Source organism: Indicator indicator, chromosome 13 (assembly GCF_027791375.1).
Source record: "Indicator indicator isolate 239-I01 chromosome 13, UM_Iind_1.1, whole genome shotgun sequence".
NCBI lineage: Eukaryota > Metazoa > Chordata > Aves > Piciformes > Indicatoridae > Indicator > Indicator indicator.
In genome coordinates this window covers 24,604,740-24,630,494 of record NC_072022.1, presented here as the reverse complement: position 1 = coordinate 24,630,494, position 25,755 = coordinate 24,604,740, and the positions used below count along the sequence as shown (strand labels likewise).

Here is a 25,755-nt window from a genome sequence, read left to right as displayed (position 1 = left end):
TGCTAAAAGATTCCTGCTTTTCAAAGGTGAGTGTTTTGTCCTGCAGCACAGTAAAGCCGATGGCAGTTAGTCTCATGGTGCAAGTTGCTGAATTTTAGAAGGTTCCTGTGTGTACCTGATGGGTTGGTTCTTTGCAGGCAAATTGTAGTTTAGTGAGATGCAGTTTCAGTGTTTATATTTACATTGGAAAAGACCATTTTGATTATCTGATCTAGCTAGCTCCTTGAGAGGGGTGGCACTCATGTGCAAAAGCCTGGAGATTGGAGATGGACTAGAGGTACTTTGTTGTGACAATTAATTGCCTTTCATGTGACTGAATTCTTTAAATGTTTGGCTTCCATCATTTTTCAGCCACCGCTTCCTGTCACTTTCTTCTTTGATTTAAAATCATTACAGTCAGTGCCTACACTTTATTCCTCCTGCTTTTCTTATGGTTGACTACTTTAGGCCTTGATATTATTTCACTAACAAGAAAATTGAAATTAAAGAACCCCACCACACTGGCCATCAGTGTTTCCTGTGCTACAGCTTTGAGTATGCTAATGAAAGAACTCTATTAATTGCATTTGTACACAACATTCTTGATAGCATCTCCTATCCTTTATTGTTTATATAAATGTCTTTTAAGTGGTTGTTGTAGAAAACAATTTCTTGTGCCACTCTCACTTTGTAGGCACTGATCTTACTGGAGAGCTAACTCCAGCTCCTGTTCTCTTCCAGTGTTCTGAAAGTTTACCTGTCCGTACGCTAAGTGTTGCACCAGGACCCTGCCGACCACCACGAGTTTTGGGAAAGCCAAAGCACAAAGAAGTCCAGCTACAGTGGGGTAAGCCATGGGAGCATCTCACTGCTGAATAGCTTTAGTCTTGATGACTAGTTGCCAAACTTGCCTCAGCTTTTCGTTCTGTCACTAGACCTTGTGGAAAGTGTATTCTTTTCTCTGGGAAGTCAAAAGCAAGATCCAGTTATAGAAGCATAGAATGCACTGGCTTGGAAGGGACCTCTAGAGGTCATCTAGTCCAACACCCTGCAGTAAGCAGGGACATCCCCAACTAGATCAGGTTGCTCAGAGCCTCATCAAGTCTGACTTTGAATGTCTCCAGTGATGGACAGTTCCCTGGGCAACCTGTTCCAGTGTTCCATCACCCTCATAGTAAAGAACTTCTTCCGAATGTCTGATTTAAATCTTCCCTTCTCTAGATTTAGTCAAGTCTGTGCAAGTCAGAAGTGCAACTTCTCGTTGACTGCTGGGGCTTTGTGTTTGATTTCTGAGGTTAGCTGCCTTTCAGCTGTCCTTTAGCACTGATAGTGTGCCTCTGTTTTTGTTCAGACCTGTCCGTCAGGGCTATAAAGTATTTAGCTATATTATAATGCCCTTTTATTGCAAAACCAGCATGTGGGTCAAGATCTCATTATGCCTTTGTAATACTGACTCAACAGAAGGGTTTTGCTACTTCTAAGACTTCTCTCATAAATTTGAGTTAGAACATACTGAGGATTTTGGGTGACATTTAAACCCTGACCCACATTATAACACATGCAGTCCTTTGGACACCTGTAATTTTGCAAAGTACTTGCAAACTGTGGATGTGACACTAAGCTATCATAAAAACCATATTTTTCACACACATGCCAGTATCCAACAGATTTTTCTTTACTGTGATAGTCTTGCAGTATCCATGACTGGTTGTGGCATCATTAATTGAGCTAAATTCTAAAGCAGTAACATTTTTAACTGTCAAGTATATCTCAACACCAGCATAAAATATTCACCTGTGTGCATCCAAGATACCAAGCTGCTTCCTGAAAAATTGTACCCCTTATGGTGGAGCACTGATGCTCAAAAGCCCCAGAAAGGTTGACTCTGTGGTATTAGCTTGTAGTACAACATGCAAATTTTACCAGACAACATTGGTTTTATGGGGAAAAAGTTGTCCGTAACAAAACAGATACAGGCACAGAAAAATTCCATTTCCCAAAAATGGATTCCACTTGGTTATTCCAAGTGAAACACAGGGCTTTGAATTACTGTACAGAGAGTTAGAATCTCCTAAATGTTAGTAGTGTGACAAAGAAAGTTTGAAGGATGGCAATTGTTTGTACTTTGACTGGGCATAAGTGAGGCTTTGCCAGAAATCCCATATACAAGTAGTAGTTTTGGAGTTTACATGACTCACCTCAGCCTGTGTCCAGCCACAGCCAGCACCCAAGATTGGGTCATACAGCCACCATGTGCCTCCTGATTTCCTGCAGTCCCAGAAGGGGGGAATTCATCACTCATTGTGTAGTTTTCTGTACCTTTTCTCCTGCCCCCCGACTAAATTTTTTTTCACACAACTCTGCCTTTAATATTGGGGGAAAGAAGCTGAGCAGCTTTTCTTCATCCTCGGAAGAGGATGGTAGCCACATGAACATAGAAGGTTTCACCTCAACATAAGGAGAACCTTCTTTACAGTGAGGATGGTAGCTACTTGAACACAGAAAGTTTCACCTCAACCTGAAGAGAACCTTCTTGACAGTGAGGATGGTAGCCACTTGAGCATAGAAGGTTTCACCTCAACATGAGGAGAACCTTCTTGACAGTGAGGGTGACGGAGCCCTGGAACAGGCTGCCCAGGGGGGTTGTGGAGTCTCCTTCTCTGGAGACTTTCAAAACCCAGCCTGGATGCATTCCTGTGCAGACTACCCTAGATGACCCTGCTTTTGGCAGAGGGGTTGGACTGGATCTCTGGAGGTCCCTTCCAACCTCTAACATTCTGTGATTCTGTGTTCTGCTGAAAAAGTAGCTGGGTGCCTCCTGGCATCGAACACAACTTCCCGGGTTGACAGATCGTTGCCTTGAAGACAATGATTTTCCATGTGATGATGTGACCTGGTGATTATTTAAGCCTAAGAGTCATTTTACTTATTTGCTTGAAAAAATATCAGCCATGTACATGGATGAGATATTGCAAGTAAGGCATCTGTGGCAAAGACAAGCCATTGTTGCTAGTGTGTGTATGCTGAAGTGTGTATGGTATGTGAAGTAAAAAATTCATCTTCCTGGCATACATATTTACATTATTAATGAATTCTATGATTCCCTGGTAGATGTTCCTCCATCAGAAAGTGGCTGTCCCGTCTCAGAGTACAGTGTGGAAATGACAGAACCTGAAGAAGTTGTTTCTGAAGTGTATCATGGACCTGACCTGGAGTGCACTGTCGGCAACCTTCTTCCTGGAGCAACGTATCGGTTCAGAGTGAGAGCTCTGAATGATGGTGGGGTACGTGTGGCAGGCCAGAGCAGGCTTTGGCTTTTACTCACTGTGCCTCAGATGGGTGGTTTCGGAAAGTGATTGTGTCAGTGCTGTGATCAGAAAAGTGAAAGGGAAATGGGCAAAAAGAGATGAAGTGGGAAGTGCTTACAGGAACTTCTGAGGAAGACCTGCAGTTTGGAATCCGGTACCGTTTTCAAAGGAGGTTTCAGCTACGAATGATTTGACTGGCCAAAGTCAGCTGCACCACAATGTGCAAAATCCCTGCTCAAAGACAGAAGGTGGAATTTGGTTTATTCCCCTTCCACTGCATTTCTTGGTCATGTCTTAAATCTTAACTGTGTGAAAATGATTACTGAGATTTTCCTCAAGCATTGATATATCTTGAGGAGAGCTTGTATTCTTAACTGATTTTTTCGTTGCTTTAAGTAGAACAAGATTTTTTTTGTTTGTTTTGGTTTGGTTTTTGTTACATGATTTCCTCAGAAGGTTTGCCTTCCCAAATACATCAGAAATCATATCTGATGTCCACAGAGATCTGTTGTGAGATCTCCTTGATTCAGTGGGGTTTGGGTTGGTTCTGTCTGCCTTTATGAGAGTCTTTCCCAAAGGGTTTTTCTGAAGGCATTCCCAAGCAGCAGCAAATGTATGCCAATGACAACACAAAGGCTTAAAGTTATTCACTTCTAGAAACAAGTTCTGTTTAAACTTAGAAAAATATGCAAAACTTAAAACTGTTTTGTCTTTGAATTATTCACTTGTTGGTGTTTGTTTGGGATTTTTTTGTGTGAAAAATGAATTAAATATGCAAGAGATTGGATTTACTTGCTGAAATGGAAGCCATTGCCAACCTAGTAGCTTTGGATATATGATACCTTGCCCTTTTCTGGTTCTATTTCTGTTCTTTCCTTTTTTTCTAAACTAGTGTTTAAAGTTGCAAAGCATTTCTAGTCCCAGACTTTGTTAAATGAGAGGGCTGGTTTGGGTTTGGTTAGGTTTTTTTCACCTGATGCAAACAAGGGGAAGATATTCTTTACCAGGTGCAAACACCTTTCTTCCTCCCATTTGCTAAAGAAAAGAGCAGAAGTCAGTAAGTAAGATTATCACAATATCGTAGTATATCAGAGGTTGGAAGGGACCTCAAGAGATCATCAGGTCCAACCCCCCCTGCCAGAGCAGGATCACTTAGGGTAGTCCTCACAGGAACGCATCCAGGTGGGTTTTGAAGTCTCCAGAGAAGGAGACTCCACAACCCCCCTGGGCAGCCAGTGCTCTGTCACCTTCACTGGAAAGAAGTTTCTCCTCATGTTGAGGTGAAATCTTCTATGTTCTAGTTTGAACCCATTGTTCCTTGTCTTATCACTGTGAACCACCAAAAAGAGCCTGGCCCCCTCCACTTGACACCCACCCCTGAGATATTTATACACATTGATCAGATCCCCTCTCAGTTTTCTCTTCTCCAGACTAAACAGCCTCAGGGATCTCAGTCTCTCTGCTCAAGTCCCCTAATCATCCTTGTATCATTATTTCTGTTTTCTTTTGAAGTGTGCATTCTTTGTCATTCAAACAGTGATCAGAGTTAGCCTTTCTCAACAGCACAGGTCTGCGTCAGGAACTTTGGAGTTCATAATTTCAGTGTAGCTCAACTTTTGTAGTGGCTTTTTTTCTTTTCCATCCTTGCTAGTATTGCATTCCAAAGTAAGTAAGTGTCAGTGGTTTTCCTCTAATTGCTTCCAGCAAAATTCCTTTGTTCTGGAGAATAATTTCTAGTTAGCTTGGGGATGTACTGAGTGAACTTTATTATCCCACTCCCAGCCTTCAGAAAGGCTGTTTCCACTGTTAGCCCTCCCGTCCTCGCTCTGCTGGCTGAAGCCAGTTTTTCAGACTCTTGAAAATTGCCTTTTCTTTTGCTAATATGCATTTAAATTACTGTCCTCCCAAAGGCTCAGAAGTTGTCTGAGCAGTTGGCGTAGCTGCCTGCGGAGCTAAGCCATACAGAGCATGTGGGCAGCATGCCCCTGCACGTTGGACCCAGGCTGAGCTCCATCACCTCCTGTCCTTTTATAATTAAAGCGTGGCATGGATTTGGACTCCAATATGGGCTTTGCTGCTGCTGTTCTCTTTATATCTACAAGAATCCAGTTATGCCAGGTTACAGCATAGGATGTGAACATAATGCTTTGAGGTAAGGTAGAAGGACACAACCTGCACCTTGGTTACTCCATTGCTGGGTGGACATTCTCACTCTTGGGTTAGTTGGAGGTGGGTTGTGCTTTCACAGGCACTCACTGCTGCACAGGAAGGATGTAAGTGCTGTCTGCTGCTGCCTGAGCTTACCTCACATTTTAACTTCACATGGTCTCCTGCTGAACTCTGGTGTTTGATGTGGAGTGCTGGAAGTCTGGTGTATCTTTGAGAAAGTTTATTGCACCAAAAAAGATAATGTGCTGTTCTTGGAAAGCCTTTGAGCAGTGTGAGATGGATGTGTGCTTATATATTAATGCACAGACAACCTGTTCTCCTCTAGTATGGGCCATTTTCAGAAGCTACAGAAGTCACCACGGCAGCAGGACCACCTGGCCAGTGCAGAGCACCTTCCCTCTCCTTTCTGTCTGACACGCGTGTACTTGTGAGCTGGGAGGTAAGTCAGGTGCCCTGATTGTTCATTTTCATCTTGCTTTTCCAAACCAGTATGGTCACCACAAAACTTGAGAGATATTCACTGGTTTGGAACTGCCTTGTTTGTGCAAGAAAACTGTATGATGAAACTCTTCTGTTGCAGAAAATCATCTTCTCTACTTTTCCCTTGAAAGCACTGCATAAAGTTGATCCTGAATCATTCAGACCAGGATTCCAGACACAAGACCTCCTACGCTGGCATCAGATGATAGAGCACTGCTTGGGTAGAAGTGCTCTCTGCAAGCTTTTAGCATGTCAGTGTTCTGGGGTGGAATTGTGAAGGCAAATATTTGATCTTGGCTGAAGTCTCTGAAATGAAATTAACTTTGCACAGATGCTTACAAAGGAGCATTTTTTCCTCAAAAATTGTTTCTCTCATTTCAAGTATTTCCTTCTATTTCAATTTGTGTATGTTCCTTCTCTGGACTCTTAAGTCCTGGCTGAAACACTTGAGGAATTGGCAACTGTCATTAAAAATAACAACAATGGTATGTAATTAAGGCAGGAAGGAAAGGATGTTGTCACAAATAACATTGTGATATTGGAGCAGTGGGGCTGTAGATCTGTCAGGGACTTTCTTTGAAAACCTAGCCCTGTGTCAGGCTGTTTGAGCCATGCATCTGTTGAGACCCTCCACCAAAGGATGTCCCTGTTGAGAAACAAGTCATTCATGTTCACAAGATGCTCAAATAGATCGATTGTGCTAACAGCATTTCTGTATAAAAGTGATGATCTGAATTTAATGTTATGGATTGCTGAGGACATACAAATCCCATAGGAATATTTTTGTGGACCTTAACATACCCAGGTTCTCACTTCCATGTTCCATACTGTGAACCATTATCCTGATGGGTGACTTTCACTGGAAACCTCACATGAGCTCTTGCCATGTGTCATAGATTCATAGAACAGTTTGGGTTGGACAAGACCTCTTAAAGGTCATCCAGTTCTAACCCTGCAGCCATGGGAGGTTCCACCTTCCACTAGACCAGATTGCTTCAAGGCCTCATTCAGCCTTGCCTTGAACACAACACCTCCAGGGAGGGGGCATCCACAACCTCCCTGTGTAACCTGTTCCATGGTCTTCACTCTAAAGAACTTCTCTCTGTATCCAGTCTAAACCTGCCCTCCTCAAACTTCAGTCCATTCCCTCTCATCCTATCACTACAACCCCTTGTAAAAAGTCCCTCCCCAGCTTTCTTTTAGGCCCCCTTCAAGTACTGCAAGGCCACTACAAGGTCTCCAGGCTGAAGAGCTCCAATTCTCTCAACCTGTTCCCACAGGGGAGATTCTCCAGCCCTCTGATCATCTTCATGGCCTTCTCTGGACCAGCTCCAGCAGTTTGATTGTTGAGGTGGTTCTTTTCTCAGTACCAGGAGAAAAGGTTCAGGTTTGAAGGCCAGCTCTTCCACAGCTGTGCTGCTCACTGCACTACACTGCACTAGATTGATGCTTTTTTGTGTTCTCCCTGGTTGTGCTTCTGCCAAGCCAGCAGAGAGAATTTATTCCCGAGTGTCTTGATGAGAAGCAAAGTAACTGTGTACACTTTCTCATTTCTCTGAATTTCTATCAGGCAATTTTTGTGCAGAATTGGCCTGTTTCAGTAACCTATTAGGGAACACTGATGCAGTGCCTTTCCATTTGCAGCACTAATGGCCTATTCATTTAAAAATAAAGGCTTGAGTTTTGTTTTGTTTTTTGTTTCCATCCCATCTACTTTATTCCTTACCCAGTGAAACACAGAGATCTTCAGTACTTATTTCTGACCTGAACCACATAAATATTTGTGTTGCAGAGTCCTGAATGTTCTGGTGCTGACATCTCCGAATACAGATTAGAGTGGGGAGAAGAGGAGGAATCTCTCCAGCTTGCATATAGTGGCACAGATACCTGTTATGAAATAGGTGAATTAGCAGCAGCAGCACATTACTGCTGTAGGCTACAGGTATGGAGGTTTTGTGTGCTTTGCAATCTTAAGATGTAAACAGAGTTTCCTTCCACAGCGTTTGTGGTTTTACCATTAGCCACTGTGAAGTTATGTGCCCTGTTAGGCAGAAGGAATGTACTTTTGCAGACTGTTGCTATATAACTGAGCAGTTTAGGTTCTGCAGGGTTCAGAGTGATAAACAAAGGAGTTGGTGTAACTTTTAGCTCTCAAAAAACTGCTGTCTCGCATCGTGTGGTGGTTTATTTTCGTGAATAAGGCTTTTAACAGCCACCTTGCCCCTGTTATTGAAACAAAACAATAATGTTTCAGACAATTTCCAAAAAAATGTTGTTTTTTTTTATCTAATGAGATATTTAAATAACATCTACCTCCCAACTAGATGTTGAAGGTTCTCCTAGTTTAAAGAATAAACTCCAACATCTGTTTTATTTATCAATAAAGCAAACCAGCTGGGTGAATTCTTGGGTATATAGGCAATGGTAGCTGCCCAAAAGTGAGTCCTCGTCTTGACTGTTTTGTCTCCAAGATTTTTAAGACTGGATCTCCTATAGAGTCTCTGTATGAATCCTTTTTCTTTGATCTTTTCCCTTTTTTTGGTCATTTTCACTAAGAGAGCTAAAATATATTTCATACAGATATGAAAATAAAATTGCAGCATATTTCTCCTTTATGTCTACTGAAAAATAAAGGAAAAGTCAAATAAGTGGAAGAGAAGTAAAAATATTTTGTCCAAGATACCCTTCCACAAGATTTATTTCTATGTGCAGACAGAATACCACCAGTAATCCAACCAAAAATTCACATACCCACCCAGCTGGCAACGTGTGGACCACCCAGGGTCATTTCTTTGATCCAGAGCAACATGCTTCTGTTGAGTGTTCCCTTCTTAGGTTGTATTTTGTTTTTTAACAGCACATTGTGAACTTTTTAAAATTTTGTTTTATTTTGATATGAAGTAGCTTTTGAGCAGCTGGCCAGCAGCCAGGAGCAAGGGCCCCCCACCTCCAAGAACGCTCCACTGTGCATTCTGACTTGGTCATAGTTGGCCATGTACCTTGCATTAGCACTGTTGGAGAACCTGAATTTGAAAGAGCATGTGTGAGTGGTTTGGAAGTGAGAGCCAGGAAGTGCTTCTTGTATGTGCAAGAGGGAAAGCATTCAGCATCTGCTGTGCAGGGAGGAGACCTTGAGACCACTCCTGTGGGGAGTAGCAGGGAGCTCCAGCAGATTTTCATGTTAAAAATGGAGACAGCCAGCTGTACAGCATCTCTGATTTTGAGTGGGTGTTCATTTCAAATTGCCTGCCACCAAAATGTCACACAACTCTAGTCACTTTTCAACACAGACAAGATGATTTAATCCATAGGCAGAAGTGGAACGCACAGCAGCACTAAGACATTTTACTGAAGTTCATCAGTGGTCCATGCATTACTTTCTGGAGGGCTTAATCCTCTAGATTTGTCCTGTGTGTTATGTGGAGAAGAATATTTTATAAGATACATTGGAACATTTAAACAATGAGCAGGAAAAAAAAAAGTATCCAGAACCCCAAAAAAACCAACCAAAGAAAAACCCAAGGGAAAAAGAAAAAGTATGCATAGCAGACAAAGAAGGCAAGTTAGGTAGTTTCAGAAATTTTAAGTCCTTTTTTCTTCCAATAAATAGGAGAGAATTATTATTCTGGGGTTTTATCTGTTAGCAGCTTTAACAGAAAAAATGGTTTTGCTGGTTTTGTTTTTTTGTTTTTTTTTTTAACTTCTTAAAAATCAAGATGCCCCAAACTGCATTTACACTGCCTTCTAATAAAGACACAGATTGCCATCTCAGCCTACAGTAACTCAATAAAAAGAGAGAACTGTGGAATCAGGCATGTATAACTGCAGGGCAGATAATTTGTCTTTACTGTTGCTCAACTTTTTTTTTTTCTATAATGAATATTCCTGAAAATAATTGTGGCTTCTGCAAAAGGAAATATTGTGTCGTTTGTGGGGGGAATTATCTAGGAAGCAAAGAATGAAATTCCCATCAGTTACAATGATGAGATTGTCCAATAAAGCAGTTAAAGGCACCACTGAAAATAAATTGCTTGGAGCAAAGACACAGATTGCCAAACACTGGTTTAGAGGCAACACAAATAATGTCGTTGGCAGGCCACGAAACAAAGCTCACTTTTAACAGCTCTAGGAGCGCTTCACTAAATAGAAGATGTCCCTGGAGCAGGATTTGTTTGGAAAGGCTTTTTAAAGGCTGACAAATCTAACTTTATTATCTCTTTCTTTAATTGAACAAAATGCCTCCTGGCAAAACAGAACATGGCTTCGTGTTTGTATTATGCATAGCAGAAATGAGTTACTCACTGCAGTTTAGCGCAGATAGGAAATCAAACAATTGTTTGGCGTGTCTTGACATCGTAGTCCTGCTGGCAACACTTGTAAGGCCAGGTTTTCTAAGGAGTTGTAATCTAGTGGGAGACTCTGGACTCCAAATGACAAGGAAATGTGGATGGTGGATGATGCTGGGCAAGATCAAAGCTGCTTGTGAAGGTCTGTGCCTTCTGGACAGCCTCTAGCTCAGCCTAACCATAATACGCTATCACAAGCCCTCCATGTACCTCGTGGGCTAGCAGGAGCAGGATGCTGGGCTGTATCAGGAGGGTCCCAGCCATCAAGGAAAGGTGGTATTGCCCATTTTACATGCCATTCATGAGAACCTGGAATACTGTGCTGGGCTGTATCAGGAGGGGCCCAACTAGCAGATCAAGGGAAGGTGGTACTGCCCATTACATGCCATTCATGAGAACCTGGAATACTGTGTCCAGTTTTGCTCCCGGTAGAGTTTGAAACAGATGTTCAGACCAGATGTAAAGAAGAAAAGTTGCCACTGTGTGGGCAATTAAGGAATGTGACAGTGGTCCAGAGGGGCTGTGCAAGCTCCATCCTTGGGATTTTTCAAGACTTAACTGGACAAAACCCTGAGCAACCTGGTCTGTATTCAGCTTTGACTCTACTTGGAGTAGCAGGTTTGACTAGATGTGTCCTAAGGGCCCTTCCAGCCTGCATGGATCTGTGATTGTGTGCACAGGATCTTATACTAATCCTGAGGAGGTAAAGCCAGTCATTTCCTGGGCCATTCCAGTGCCACATAAACTGTGGTTGTTACTGGCTGAGCATCAACTGATAAAACACCAGGTCTGTACAGTTCTGCCGTGTTGTGCTTGCAAAGACAACAGCCTCTGTAATTAATGAGCAGAAGTGGGCCAGATTTTGAAACTTGTTTCCCATGGGGATCTTGGATCTGTGAGTCAAGATGGGAAGCTTGATAGTTGATTGCTCTCCTCTCTTGTGGAAAATACAGAGCTATGGGCTTTGGTGTGGTGGTTTGCTAGTGATTGGTGATTTCTGAGGAAATTTGAGTCATAGACTTAACACCATGCTGAGTTCCTATAGTCTTATATAAGAAACTCTTCAGCATGACAGCATCTATCTGTTCTCTGAGTTAGGAGCCTGTTGTTCCCAGCAAGCCCAATGTCCCTTACATCCAGGGATACTCTCTTTGCACAAAGCATCTGATCTTGCACTCTGCATGCAGTATAGTGAGGATTTTATAGAGGGAGGTTCAGCAATTTCAGGTAGCCAATTTGCTGGACAACATGATCTCACCTGTCACTGACAGCATGGCTGTGACATTTTCCTTTACTAAACAAACTTTGCTGCTGCTGAAAAGGTTAAGTTTAATTAAATAGCTATTAGAGAAAAGAGAAGTATTCTCCAATTTATCTGAGAGATACTTCTGAGTAACAAAGGAAGATATAAATTGCTCTAGTATAGGTGGAGTGTATGAGTCATGCTTTGGAGCATAAGCCAGCGGTGCATGTTCTCTGAAGAATCCATGCAACTCTTCCCAGGCTGCAGAGTTGATTATTATGAACTCAGTAGGCATAGGAAAGAACATCCTGTACAAGTATTTTTTTCCCCAACACACAGGCAATTAACCAGGCAGGAGCCGGACCCTACAGCGACCTGGTGACCTGCAGGATCCCCGCCTCGGTGCCTGATGCGGTCTCCACCCTCTCGGTGCTGGAGGATGAGCAGGTGGATGCCTGTCAGCCCTCACCCTCTGTGTGCCTTGTCCTGAGCTGGGAAGAGCCAAGCAACAACGGCGCCGAGATCACGTCATACAACATCGACCTGGGGCACGTCAGCGTTCCAGTAGGAAATGTTACAAGTTATGTCATCAAGGATTTGCTCCCAGAGACCTCATACCGGTGAGTACAAGTTCTTTGATGTGGGACAGAGCACTCAGGATTGAGGTCACACAGCTTCATTTTTACATAGGGCATGTTTATAGCATGTCAAGGGAGTCAAAGTAAACCACCACCAACCCACAGAACCGACCTAGGGTGCAAGAGTTCCTTGATGGAATGAAGTACAGTAGTTCTTGTTCAAATATTGTTTTCTCCTCTCCCCACTTTTTTCCTCTTTCTCCTCTCCTTGCATTGTCTCTGACTTCTCCTTTTTTTCTAGTTGCTCTGCTAAGGTAAGGTTACAGTAGGTAAATAAATAGTAAAAATGTGAAATAACTAAAATTAGCAGGCAACACCATGTTTTTTCAGATGCTTGGCAGTACTGTTCCAGGGCTTGATGCTATTAACTGCATTGATCCCTGTGAGGGGATAGCAATTTGCACACAATGAACTTTTATTTGTATACCTGCAGCTATTTTTTGTTTCTAGCTTACGGAGATGAATTAAAAGATAATCTGAATGTACAACCAATTCCCTTATATTGCTTCGGTATCCATTTCTAAGTGACATTGCCACAATTCTGTTATTATTTTAATGTTCAGGCTTATATGGTGGGTTTTTTTTTTCCTAATTGCTAATTAAAAAAGAAAAAGGCTCCATGCAGGCAATGAACAGCAGTGCAGCAGAAGATGTGACAAAAGAAATTCTATTTTAAGTACTGTTCTAATAAAAACTGAAACTTGACCCCACAGTCATAAAATTAGACATGGCACAGAACCTTCTGTGGTATTTTTCTGTTTCTCTTTCTATTCAAGGTCACAATCCAACAGGTCTTGCAGAGTCGAAATGAAAAGTTAATTTTATAGATTTTGTCATTTACCCAGGAAGAAGAACTTCTCGTAGCAGGTGTACAAGCAGCTGTACTAGAAGTTACTTAAAGCAAGGAACATCTATTGCTTGCAGTGCCTTCGCACAGTGGCTCCAGGTCTTTGCCTAGAATATCTTGGTTTCAAAGCCATAAAGATGTAGATTTATTAAATACAGCTATTCCTCTGGCAAGCTGGAAAAAAAGAAGGTGAAATAGGAATTTGATGATGGAGAACCCTTCTGTTCCATGTCACTTATATCAGTCCAGGAAATATGACTGGGTTGCTGTCCCCAGTTCTTCAGTGGCTTGTAATGCTGTCATCCTTTTTGGCAAAGGCAGCAACGAGTTCTTCTGTGTTTATTTAAGATTCTCATTTTGTAGTGAATTTAAGCTAGCACTGCTGTCAGAGGAAACCTCTTCTTCCCTCCTTGTGTTGTCCCCTCTTCTGTAGCAGCAAAATGCTGTCATCCCATTCCAAACCTTGTAGCTGAGTAGAGAGAAAGCTAGTTTAAGGTCTTTGTGAAAATACTGCATGTGAGTAAGCTGCACAAAGCTTTTAGCCAATTCAGGTTGCTGTTGTCATGATCTCCTTCCATCCCCGTGTTCTTCCACTTTTCTCACTCTCTGCCTTGCATAAGCACTGATGCTGATGTGATCTTGCTGTAAGCCAGACCAAGGAACCCATCTGACTGAAGTTTAATCAAAAACCTAATAAAAGTAACAAGAAGTTGAAGAGTTTTTCTGTTGATTGGATACCCAGCTGTGGAACTGCATCATCTCTGGGCAGTCTATACTCCCTGCTTTCTCCTCTCTTGTCCAGTCAAGAGTCAAAGCAGCTAAAATGAGAGCTTTGAGCAATACAGTCAAGACAGCCAGACTGGACCATCTAAATTCTTCACTGAAGTCTTTTTTTTCCCCTTTTTTTTCATGTGTGATTTTGTTTGTTTGGGGTTTGAGGGGTTTTTGTCTTGTTTTTAAGCTGGTTCTTGATTGTCTAGTTTCCTTTAGGGAAAAAAATTTCCTCATGTTTCCATGGAACTTCCAATGCCTCAACTTCCCCCCATTGCCCCTTGTTCTGTCATTGAGCATCCTCTTGGCAATCACGCTTTACATATTCATAAACACAAATGAGGTCACCCCTTAGTCTCCTCCTCTCCAAACTAAAGAGCCCCAGCTCCCTCAGTCTCTCCTCCTAAGGGAGATGTTCCACTCCCTTAATCATTCTTGTGGCTCTGTGCTGGACTCTTTCAAGCAGTTCCCTGTCCTTGAACTGAGGGTCTTCATTATAATCATCCTACATTCTTGTCCATTAAGCTCTTATAAATTTTTTTTCATGGCAGAAGGAGTTACAGTGAGTTCATACTGGATTTTTAGGGGAGGTTTGGCAGTCTTATTTTGGTATGTTGTAAAAAGCACCATACTAAACCACATATTTTAGTCGAGGAATCTCCTTGCCTCTGATCCAAAATTAAAGGCTAAAGCACAAGCATTGACTGCAGCTGCTCTGAATATTGTTGCAAGACTAAGTTCCTACCAAGAAAAAAAAAAAGTATTGTGAAGAGCACAAACCAGTGGATGACTGATCAGAAGTAATAATATATAAAAGCTCTTTTATTTAATAAAGTAAGAGAAAGAATACCCCAAATCTTGCCTCTCATGCCTGTCAGGGAAGACAGGTGACTGCAGCTGAATTTCAGAAGCACCTCATCTATAGCTTCCAGTATTTTTCTGCTCATAGAAAGACATGTCAAAGTGTTCTGGCTGCCTGGTGTTAACTCTTTTCATTGATATTTCTTCTTCAAGCCACTCTTGACACTTGTCTTTCTTCAGGGAACATCTGTGCCCTGATGGATGTGTCTAAGAAACACATTTATCAAGCTGTACATTAAGAAGTGGCAGATGTTTGACCTCCCTGTTTTAATCAGAGGAGCGTTTCAGAACATCACAGACCTCATTCTCTGAACTTGTTCACCAGTGGTTTTTCTTTTCATGTCAACTTTGTTTAACTCAGCTAGCTCTACTCTCTCTCAAGTGTTTATTCCCTGCTGTGTTTAAAAGCAGGGAATATGTTTCCATCCAGGCCTTGTTTTTTCTAGACTAAACAAGACAAACACTACTGGGTTTGAGACTCTGAACTCTCTTGCCAAAGCTTCAGCAGATATTCAAGTATACCAGCAAAGGGCTTACATGTTTTCATTGCAAATCTAGGTTATTATGGATCCACCAAGTCCAAAACTGGAAAGGAACGTTGTTTTATATAGCAGTCTGATTCTAACAGCATTGTCTATGTGAGTCCACCCTGTTGGGCTTGTTAGCTTAAGTCTGGCATTGCTCTGCTGCTTCTGCTCTGCTCTCTGGGAACTGCCACACATGAGCAGCTCAAGCAGACAATGAGCAAGCTCTGGGCTCTTTCTAGAGGTGGACTTGAAGCTGATGAGTTTGGTAGTTTCTGATCTCCATATTAGATCCAGCCAGCATGCCACAAGCAGGATCTGCATCATAAAATCCATTCAAGGCAGGAGGAATGGGGACATGCCTCTGCTGAGCAGATGATGGCCAGTGTAGGGTTGATTTGAAGAGGACTTCTTCAGTGTCAGACCAGCTCTCCTGTGGCAAAAAGCAGGTGCCTTGCAGAAGCACTCTGTAACCCCACCATTAGGTGAGCAGCTGAAGAAATGTATCTGAGAGCTCTGCAGTCTCTCTGGTTTATTGACATAACCACGAAGCTCTGGAAGCTCCGATTACATAGTAATGATACTTGGACTGCCTTTCTGTGAACTGATGTAACTAGAAGTGAGTTAATAAATATTCCACAAGAAGCAAGGGTTCAACTGTAATAGAAATACCAATTTTCTGTTACACTCTGTTCCCAAGCTCTGCTCAACCCTTTCTGTAGCTAATTGTGCTGTGCTGGCGAGATACTTCACTGCAAAACAACTTCTGCTTTTCCAGAATGCCTATTTCCTTCTGCAGCTACTTAGTTTACAGAAAAAAACATATTAGCCTTATTACATTTTAATAGGGACAATTTTAATTTGGTTTAGGAATTAAAATTCCAGATATTTTGAGTTTCTAAACTGTATCAAGGAAAAGATCTTCCAAGATGGAGAGAGAAGAATGCATGTGGATGCTCAAGTTAGCAGTGCTGAAGTGGTTTATAAATTTACGCTTCAGAGTGTAAAACCTTGTTCCAGCCCTAGAGGAGTCAGTCTCAGTGGAGATATCTGGAGCTGGCATGCCCTGGAGGGGGCTGTGTGTGATTGTTTGGCCCTTATGTTGAGGCTGATGGTGCTGGAGCATTCTGCTTCTCCTCTTCTTTTGAAGTCCGTGGCATTTTAACTCCCCCAGGTTTCCACAGGCACTGGTATTGCAACTAGTGGCATTCCATTTATGGGAACTAGTGAATCAAACTCTTCTCATGTCAGACTCTTAAGATTAATTCAAAAGTGATTTTTTTTCAGTTTGTTGGAATACTGTACAAAGCATTTTGTGACCAATCTGAAAATAGCATCCTGTTTAGTGTGTGTTTATTTTCCTGGGTCAAGACTCTGGTAAGATAGAATGGTCTGTTAAAGATCTTTTAATGGTTTCTAAATTTGCCTGGTCTGATTTAATTTTTTTTCCCCCTAATGTTTAAAGATGCAGTGAGAGATAATGTGAGAAGGAATACAAGCACTATTGGTGCAAGGTCTGCAGAATTAGGCACTGTCCCTAAACACAGTCTTCATATTTTCAAAGAGCTTACTTTCAAATAGTGATTGCCAGCCTGTAAAACCACCTTTCCAGGTGATTGGGGCATTTCAGCTTACAAACCATTAGTAAAAAACTTCAAAGGAATTCAGGAAGTGGCTTTATTGCAAATACTTCTACATATCTACTGCTTTTATGCAAAAATTATGAATTCATTTTTCCCAGTATCAGCTCTGTAAAGAGCAATTGGTTTCCACTTAGTTGTGGAAATTCTCTTACAATGGCTGTGGCACTTACCTGGAGGAGCTCAGAGTGTCACAAGCTGTGTCAGGGACTTGACAAAACACCTGAGCTGGGGCAAAGTTGCTGCAGTACAAGGTGCTGTCCCACCGCCATATGGTCTCCCTCCTTCTCCAGACAGACCTCTTTTCTCCCCTTTCTTTTTCCCTTTTCCTTTATCTCCTTCCTTGTGGACATTTCCAAGGCCTGATATCCATTGAGGTGCCAGTGCTGTGGTTCAGGAGGTAAGAGCTGGGTCTGGATTATGCCACCACATGCACAGAAAACCAAAACTAGCTCAGCACCTGGAAACGATAGAGGCACTTCACAAAGAGTTTTACATTGGTGTGCTCAGAAGAAAAAGGACAGCCACATCCAGTCCTGTTAGAGTCAAGTAAAACAGTTCCTACTTTCACTGATTTGGGAAGATGCCTGTCTCTATTTTAAGAGTTTCCAGAGTGAGAAGTGGTGTTTGTGGGTGTGTGCATATTAGTGTGTGTCAGAAGGAGGGAGCAAGAGCACTGTGCAGCAGGTGAAAGCAACAACAGATGAGGGAAGGAAAGAGATGCATTTTTGTGCCAATACCTGGCAAAGTAAAGACAAACAAGTGCAGATGTATGGTCATGCACATGATAAAAACCACATCCATCAGCCTCTGCTTAGGACATGTGATGTGGTTCTTGTGCTTCATTCACTGCTTGTTGTCAGGTGTGAGAGCTGCCATTTGGAAAAGGGTTAGTTATGATGCTTGAGGACAAGAGAGGCTTTGTTGTTGGTACTATGACTTAGGATAATGCCAAAGCAGGAAGTCTCTATAGTCTACAACATGTTGCTGTAATCAGTCTACAGAAAAAAAACCAAACAAGTAGCAGCATTTTGTACTGTAGCTGTTTATGTGCATATGGATAACTTGCCAGAACCCAGGGAAAATTTAAACAGTTTTCACTGTTTTTTTCTTAGTGGTAAGACCATGAAATATTAGTGTAATGACTTTCCAATCTGAAGCAAACCAGTGATATAAAATAAAATCAATGCCTATATTAATTATGCTTCTGAAGACACTAGAAAAAGCCTTTTGCTCTTTTCATATCAAATGCTTGTATTCAGCAGTAGCAGAGGAAGCTCCCACTAGATCTTGCTGTATTCCATCCAGTCTTTGGGAGGGGGATGAAATTATCCTTATGTGGTGTTGTTAGGTGGTTAGGGTGCATTTCCTGAAACCAGAAGGACAGCTAAAAGGAAAAGCAGTTCCACACCAAGTAATACTTAGTTTACTCTTGTTAGTGGCTAGGTCAGTAAGCAATGGTTTAGCCTTACACATGATTGTGTAAACACAGTGTATTCTTACAGTCTGCAATTACTTTAGCTGCCTAATCAGTAGATAGAGCTTTGCTCTTTTGCAGAGTGCTTATTAATCATTTAACCCTTTTTTTTTCATTGAAATAGCAGAAAATATGGTTTGAGGGTGTTGAGTTATTTTAGTGGGGAATATTGGGTTTCACTATCCCTTTAACCCTACTAATCTTTTTCTAATGGTAGAACTGATAACCTGCTGTTCCAAGCAAAGTAATTTTTCCTGTGTTTATATTAAATTAGATCACTTTATGTACTGGGCTTTCACTTTCTCTGAAGCAGGCAGTCATCGGGGTGTATCAGGTTCTGCCCTTCTCCCTCTACCACCTCCCCCAGGTACTTCTGGCTTCATGGTGGCTCATTGTTTTGAGAAGAAGTAACACTTCTTGTGAAGAGTCTGGTGGAAAGAGAAAATGCTAGGCTGCTGTGCACAGGATTTCCAAAGTCAGTGATGTGTCCAGCTATCTAAAGTAGGCTGAACTATCCAAAAAACCCAGTTAGCATGCCCATCCTGTTTCCTTATACTTTAACAAACTTCTGAAACCTTTCAGGCTCATCTCTTCCAAAATTTCTACTTGCACAGTCCTCAAAGCTCTTTAGGAATGCATCTTTCACATGGTTGTTGTGATGATGTTGTTGGTGTTGCCATAGTAAAAGACTACTACTCTTCACTCCTTCCTACAAGCAAATTGTCACTCTGCAAACTATTAAACTAAAGCACAGACATATAAGAGAAACTGACAGAGCAGAAGCCAGGAGTCATTATCTTAAGAAAGAAATAGAATTGAGAAGCCTGGCTTGGTCTTAGTATTTCCAAGTTAAAACTTATGTGACTAGGTAGGTGGTCTGCTTTTGTCTTCTAAATGTCCCTAATGCCATTAGAATGGCTCAGGAGCTTTTGTGCATCTTGCGAGAGTGACTTGAGCCCGGATTTATTTGAGCTCATGTGTAGTTCACTGATGGTTAACGTTTCCACAGGCTGTGGAAGGTGTGTGGAAGGTTTGTTAACCCTCTTAGATCTGCCCAGTCGTTTCGAGTACTTAAATGGTGTTCTTCATGAGGTGCTGCACACACTGGAATAATCCTGTTCTTTGGTCTTCAGAGGTATTTACCAGCACGGAGATGGGTTTCATGGCACCAGTGCTTTCACATCATGATTTCTGACCTTTGTCAGACAACCACAACACACTTCTGCATTTTATTTATTCATAGTTAAACACTTCATGTTTTCCAGGTTGCACTTGCACCTGTGCTGCTGTCCCTAGCTCATCTGGCTAAGGGGACTACCATCTGCTTCTGAGGCTGCTTATCCAAATCTTCCCCCTCTGCCTTACTGCATTTGTTGACACCTGCACTGTCATTTTTACCATTTTTATCATTACCATCCCGGTTACATTGTATGTTTTTACCTTTCATTTTGCCAGAGTGCAGCACCGGGAGCTGGGAGCAGGCACTGTGGTGGTGATGAAGCAGTCAGGTCCAGAAGGCTGTTTTGTTTCTTGAGACTTTCTTATACCAAGAACCTCATGAAAGCACTTCACTTAACATTTACTGCCTTTTTGTCGTTCCTTTTAGGATCAGGATCCAGGCTATCAATGAAATTGGAGCTGGACCATTTAGCCACTTTATTAAAGCAAAAACCAGGCCATTGCCACCATTACCTCCTCGGTTAGAGTGTGCTGCAGCAGGTCCTCAGAGCCTGAAGCTGAAGTGGGGAGACAGCAGTTCCAAGCTTCATGCTACGGATGACATGGTCTATATCTTGCAGATAGAAGACAGAAATAAAAGGTAAAACAAACAAATCTTTTCTTTGTGTTAATGAAAAGGAATTCTCATTTATCATAATGCAGTTGTGAATCCCCAGTAAGAAAAATAGTTTTCCTGATTACTTCATAGCTACAAATAGACATGAAATTATTGTTTTTAAAGGGATTCTGGCTGTTTTCTAACTGAGCAAATTATGTAACAAAGCTGTCTTAAGTTGTTTTAGAACAATTGAATCCAGTGCTGTCCTGCTGAAATTGTAGCAAAACCCTGGCCTCTCTGCTAGTGAAAGTTAATACCAGTTTTTATGGTTGTAGTGCTTTATCCTTTGGAATATATAGAACAAATATATCACACCCAACATGCTCTGTGCATTAATAAAATGGTTACAAAATCAGAAGTCTAGGAAAGGCAAAACTGAGCAGAACAAAGTCTTTTGGGTGATGTGATGGCCAGGGTTTTACAGCTGTAATATTTTGGAGCATTAGAAAATATGAGCTTGGCTTCAGCTTGGTAGCTGCAGAATGGTGATGAGATCAGGTTGCAGAAGAGCTCATCCAGCATGTTTCTCTTCCCTAAAGCTTTCTACAAAGCCATGAGAGCTTTGACTGTGCCAGAAAGACAAAAATTAGCATTGAACAGTCAGTGCTCAGCAAACAGTATTTTCCTGTGCAAACTTTATGTGGGAAGATTTGATAATGTAACTCCCAAGTTGTGATCAGATATTCAATGGAAAAGGGAAGAGAAGAAAGGCAGTCTGTGAGTATTGCCTAACAGTCTGAGCTCTTCAATGAATAAATATCATAGATGGCTTATAATTTACTGAGAAACATGCTCAGCTAGTTTAATTAGGTAAAATAACTGACGTATTAAGTAGATAATCCTTAGAGACCTTCAGTACAGATCATAATTTGGTGTAAATTACCATGATTCCTTTAATTTAAATGGAGCTGTGCTGAGTTTATGCCAGCTGAAGGTCTGGCCCAAAAACTCTAATTGTGAGTAATAAAAGCACCATGAATAATGCCTAAATACCTGCCAGTGTCTCAACTGTATTGATGCAGAGGAGGGTACATGCTCCCCTGTATCAGTACTGAGAGATATCCAATGAATATAAATGCCCATTTGAAAGTCTGACTGATAAAAACAGTTTCTTCAGAGTGCAGTGATGCTTGGCAGGAGCCCATCACCTGCAGCAGCATGTGATCAAGCCAGCTCTAAAGAAACATCCAGCAGGCTTCTTTTGTTTGCTTTCATGTAGCTCGGCAGGTAGGGTGGTGAAGAACTGTAAATTGTTTTAAACCTGTCTTTATGTTGGAGAAAATAATACATTTCCTTGTAGGAATAAAATAGGTTATGTTACCTGGCAGCAAAGGAGGGGAGCTTTCTCCCCTTTTCCTTTCACACAAGGCTTTAGCATCATCCTTTGGTTTTGCACAAGGCTTTAGCGTCGTCCTTTTGGTTTTGCACAGACTTTTCCTGCTGCAAATGGTCTCTGAAGAGCTGTTAATTAGGAGGAATTTGAACTTGATATTCTGCTAGATCTTCTTAGCATTTAATTTGGCTTGTAGTCCACAGGAGCTCTCAAAGACACAGAGAAACTACTCACCTACATCGCATTGTCTCCTCCTACTTGCAGAGAGTCCTTGCATGAAATGGCTTCCTTTGGTGATTGGGTTTGCAGCAATTAATTCAGATAATACCTGAAATGAGCTGTAGCCCTGAGCCCTGCAGCTGGTGAGGTGCACATTGGCATAGGCACAGCACAAAATGGGTACAATGCTGTCTGTGCTGGGCTGTGTTTGAGAACAGTTGGAGCCGGCAGGTCTTGGCAATAAGATCTATTTATTTGTTCCCTATCTGACAGTCCCTTTTTGCTTCCCATTGTGCACATTGATCACAGTGAGAGATGTTCCTGAAAGGATACAGCAGGGAAGTTTTGTACATTTGGGAGAGCTGTCACTCCTAATGAGCAGAGAATGACAGCCCACACATGAATGGGTACAAACAGCAGATAGTTACAGAGGCAGGAGTCCTCTCTTAGATTGTTCCCATAAAATGAACCCGCTCCTGGCTGAGGGGTTACTCAGATGTGCTTGTGAAAAATAGTGGAACACAGTTCTTTGAGCATCACTGGCTTCTTTAATTGCACAGTGCTGTAACAGGCTAATGCAGGTAAGCTGTGGACTTTCAATGGAATATTAGTTGGAAGGGACCTGTGACAATCACTTAGTCCAAATGCATGACCAGTTAAGGGCTGATCAAAAGCTAAAGCATGGGAAGGGCATTGTCCAAATGCCCCTCAAACACTGACAGGCTTGGGACATCAACCACCTCTCTGGGAAGCCTGCCTCTGGTGAAAAAAAATGACACCAAATGGTTTTGAGGTTATTTTTATGGTTTGAAAGGGTTGTAGAAAGGTTCTGTGCTGTCCTCTGTTGAGAGAAGACACTCAAGGCAAAGAGGCTGTGGTGGAAACATGGATCATTCAAAATTAACCTCTGTCATACCCTTAACCTTTCAGAAGATTTTGTTAGTGTATTCCCTGAGACATCTGAAATTACTTTTAACAGCTTTGTATTTAAATCCTTCAACTCAGTATTACAATTTTCCCTTCTTTGATGAATCTGAGCCTTCACTTTGCTTATTGTAGCATTGCTTACTAATGAGGTTCAAAATAGGAGTCAGCTTTAAAATGCCATTGAAAGGCTTTCACCAACAGAAATACAAAAAATGAGCAAATTCTTTAAAAGAAATTAAAAAAAAAAAAAACTAAAAAACATCTCCAGTAAGTTCAGTTGTGACCCTGGTCCTGTTAATGACCTTTTTGTAAAGATTCATCTACAGTTTTACACAGTGATAGTCAGGCAGTGCTCTTGAGTGTGTCCTGGTCATTAAGAATTGTTTTTCACATCCCCATGCTGTAATGAGGTATAACAGGCCAGTTGCTGGAGACTAAATGCTTCATTGATTGCAAGACCTCTGCAACAAAATACTTGGAAATCTGACACTGATTAATGTGAGGGCTTGAAAAGGTGTGCACATCAGAAATGTACCTGCTTTATCTCTCATTTGCTTTGCAGTGTGTGACATTTAGGAAGATCAAATTAGCACCTCTTGTCCTTTCAATTATGTGTAGCATTAAGTGGAAATGAAGAATAATCTGTTTCTAGAAAGCACAGAACATGGGAACGTTAGTTGAGAGTGATTGTAAAGAGGGCTATAAAATGTCTTTTTTTTTTTTTTGTAAAATAAACTATTAGTTATTACTTCATTTCCTAATTCTATTAATGTCAGGAAAATCATAGCAATGAAGTTGCACTGTTTTCCAGAATACTGTGGATTTTTCCTCTCCAAGTGAAACAAATGAACCTAATTATAGTAATGCTTTTGATTATTTATTTTTTCCCCCCCTCTGCTGGTAATTAGTCTTTAGTTTTTCTTACAACTAATTATACCTCTTAGTGTCTTAAAATGCTTACAAATACCCAGTCTGAAAGAGAGAATTAGCAAGTACATTATTAATGGGTCATTTATCTGCTGCTTGTGCTTCTTTTAGATGGATGTAGGTTGGAGTTGAGATGAAATCTGTGATTTTTGTGTTTACAGAATCCAAACCAAAAAAAAATATCATTATATTTTAAGGGAAAATCGTTGGTAGGGTTTGCTAAGAACCAGCCTAAACATATTCCTTTTACATTTCAATAAAAGGTCATTGACAATTTTTGGCAAGTTTGCTTTGATAAGTGAATTGCAAGAGCTGGTGTTTACTGGCATTCTAAACTGTAATTGCTTTTGTTATGGCTACTTACTGAATAAATGAATTACCACCACGTGTCACTGGGTAAACAGCAGTAGTATTTCCCTTTCATAGCATGCAAGAGATTATTTATTAAACTGTTTTTAAAAACCTTTGCTAAATGAGACCTCCTTGCCATTTAAGGAGATGATATTCTTCAACGCCAATGAAAAATCAATCACAAAATAGAACTTGCCTAATGACTGTAAATATTAATTAGGCACAGTCATTGTGCACACACTGTCATCCTGGTTAGGATATGAATCACAGAATGGTTTGGGTTGGAAGGGAACTTCAAAGGTCATCCAGTCCAATGTCCCTGCAGTGAGCAGGGACATCCTCCACTAGATTAAGTTGCTCAGAGCCTTGTCACGCCTGAATATCTCAAGGGCCACAGCCATATGTTGGTGTAGCCCTGGAAAATTCTAGTGACTCCAAGGAAGGAATAACATTTGTAATCAAATGGCATAATCCTTTGAATGGGTTTCTTCTACTTGGAGAGTTTTAACTGAACTTGAATATTTATTTCAGGAGGCACCACCCCTCATATTCCCCATCCCAAAAGCGTGTGTTAGCATGGCGCAGGCAGCAGAGGACATCTGAGCTGTAAGCTTGGTAGACTCTCCATTGCCTTTCAGTGGCTTAGGGTGTCTTTCCTCACCATGGATGGTAGGTTGTGAACAGAGCCTTTCAAGCCTAACTATGAACAGGGGAGACATGCAAGTCTTTCCCAGTACCCAAGGCAAACATAGAGTCCCATCCATTTCAGTGCCTGCTAACCCAGATGTCAGTGTTGCTGCTGGTAGTAGTTGTGTGGTAAGCTCTTGCACTGTTTAGAGAAAGCCTGGAAGAAAGAGAGAAAAATGTGTTCTAAAAACCTATGCCAGTACTTTCCAAGGTGAAAGGAACCAAAAGGCACTTGTCAGGAGGGAGTTGTCAAGGAAAATTAAAAGGTGCTTTGAGCAGTAAAGCCAGTGTGGAGATGCAGATGAACTCATTTTTTTTCTGCGGAAAGATTCAGTTTTATGAAGCTCCTAGCTTCTCCAGAGATTCTCTCACTTTTCTGTCATCTTCACCTGATGATGCTGGAAACCTTTTCTCCTTGAGCATGGCAAACTTGTATGCAGCAGAAGAAACTTTTCCCTTCATTCCAGAATAGTTTCTATGACCTAGATACTCCTTGAATAAATATAACAAAAAGAGAGCGCACAAACAAAATGGAGATTGTCTGACACAGTGTCCAGTTCAGCTTTCTGGCTGTAAAAGTGGAATATTATCTCTGATGGTTTGGTCTAATCACCAGAATGATTAGTGTCAAGTACAGTCTCTGTATGTTAGGCAGGTTGCCCAGAGTCCCTGTGTATTAACAGATTGCCCAGAGATGTGGTTGAGACCCTATCCCTCAAGACATTTAAGGCTGAACTTGATGGGGCCCAGAGCAACCTGACCTAGTTGGAGATGACCCTGCTCAGTGCAGGGAGGTTGGATAAGATGACCTTCAAGGGTTCCTTCTAACCTGATGAATTCTGTGAAGTGGTCATAAGTTTGAGCCTCAACACCTACAGTGTTTGCCCTGCATTGACTTGAAGGAAAGTGAAGTGAAAACACGAAGAGATAAATGGTAAAGGTGCTGCCCTTGCCTGCTGCCTAGCCTAACCATTATGTGGTCACTGCAAGATTCAAGCAGTCTAATTCAAAAATTGTTTACACTCCTGATCTGATCAAGCCAATTTACCCCCATTTTAGCAGCAATTACTGATATATATCAGGCTTACCAGCTTGTGAAATTCCATTTAAGTGTAAAATTAGATAGATTAACATAGCCTTGCAAAAACCTGCAGGGAAAAATCCTTTTCGTATTGAGTAAAATAATGATGA

The 25,755-nt window shown here is 41.4% G+C and overlaps 1 protein-coding gene across 1 annotated transcript in view; it reads left to right on the top strand.

Annotated features, from left to right (window-relative positions):
* FNDC3B (fibronectin type III domain containing 3B) overlaps positions 1–25,755 on the top strand; it is a 181,991-nt gene that overhangs the window by 133,320 nt on the left and 22,916 nt on the right. Inside the window, exons 17-22 of the mRNA XM_054385962.1 lie at positions 721–826; positions 3,091–3,263; positions 5,782–5,895; positions 7,729–7,878; positions 11,865–12,145; positions 19,890–20,102. Of these exons, the coding sequence (XP_054241937.1) occupies positions 721–826; positions 3,091–3,263; positions 5,782–5,895; positions 7,729–7,878; positions 11,865–12,145; positions 19,890–20,102 (1,037 nt within the window). The remainder of the gene's footprint in view (positions 1–720; positions 827–3,090; positions 3,264–5,781; positions 5,896–7,728; positions 7,879–11,864; positions 12,146–19,889; positions 20,103–25,755) is intronic.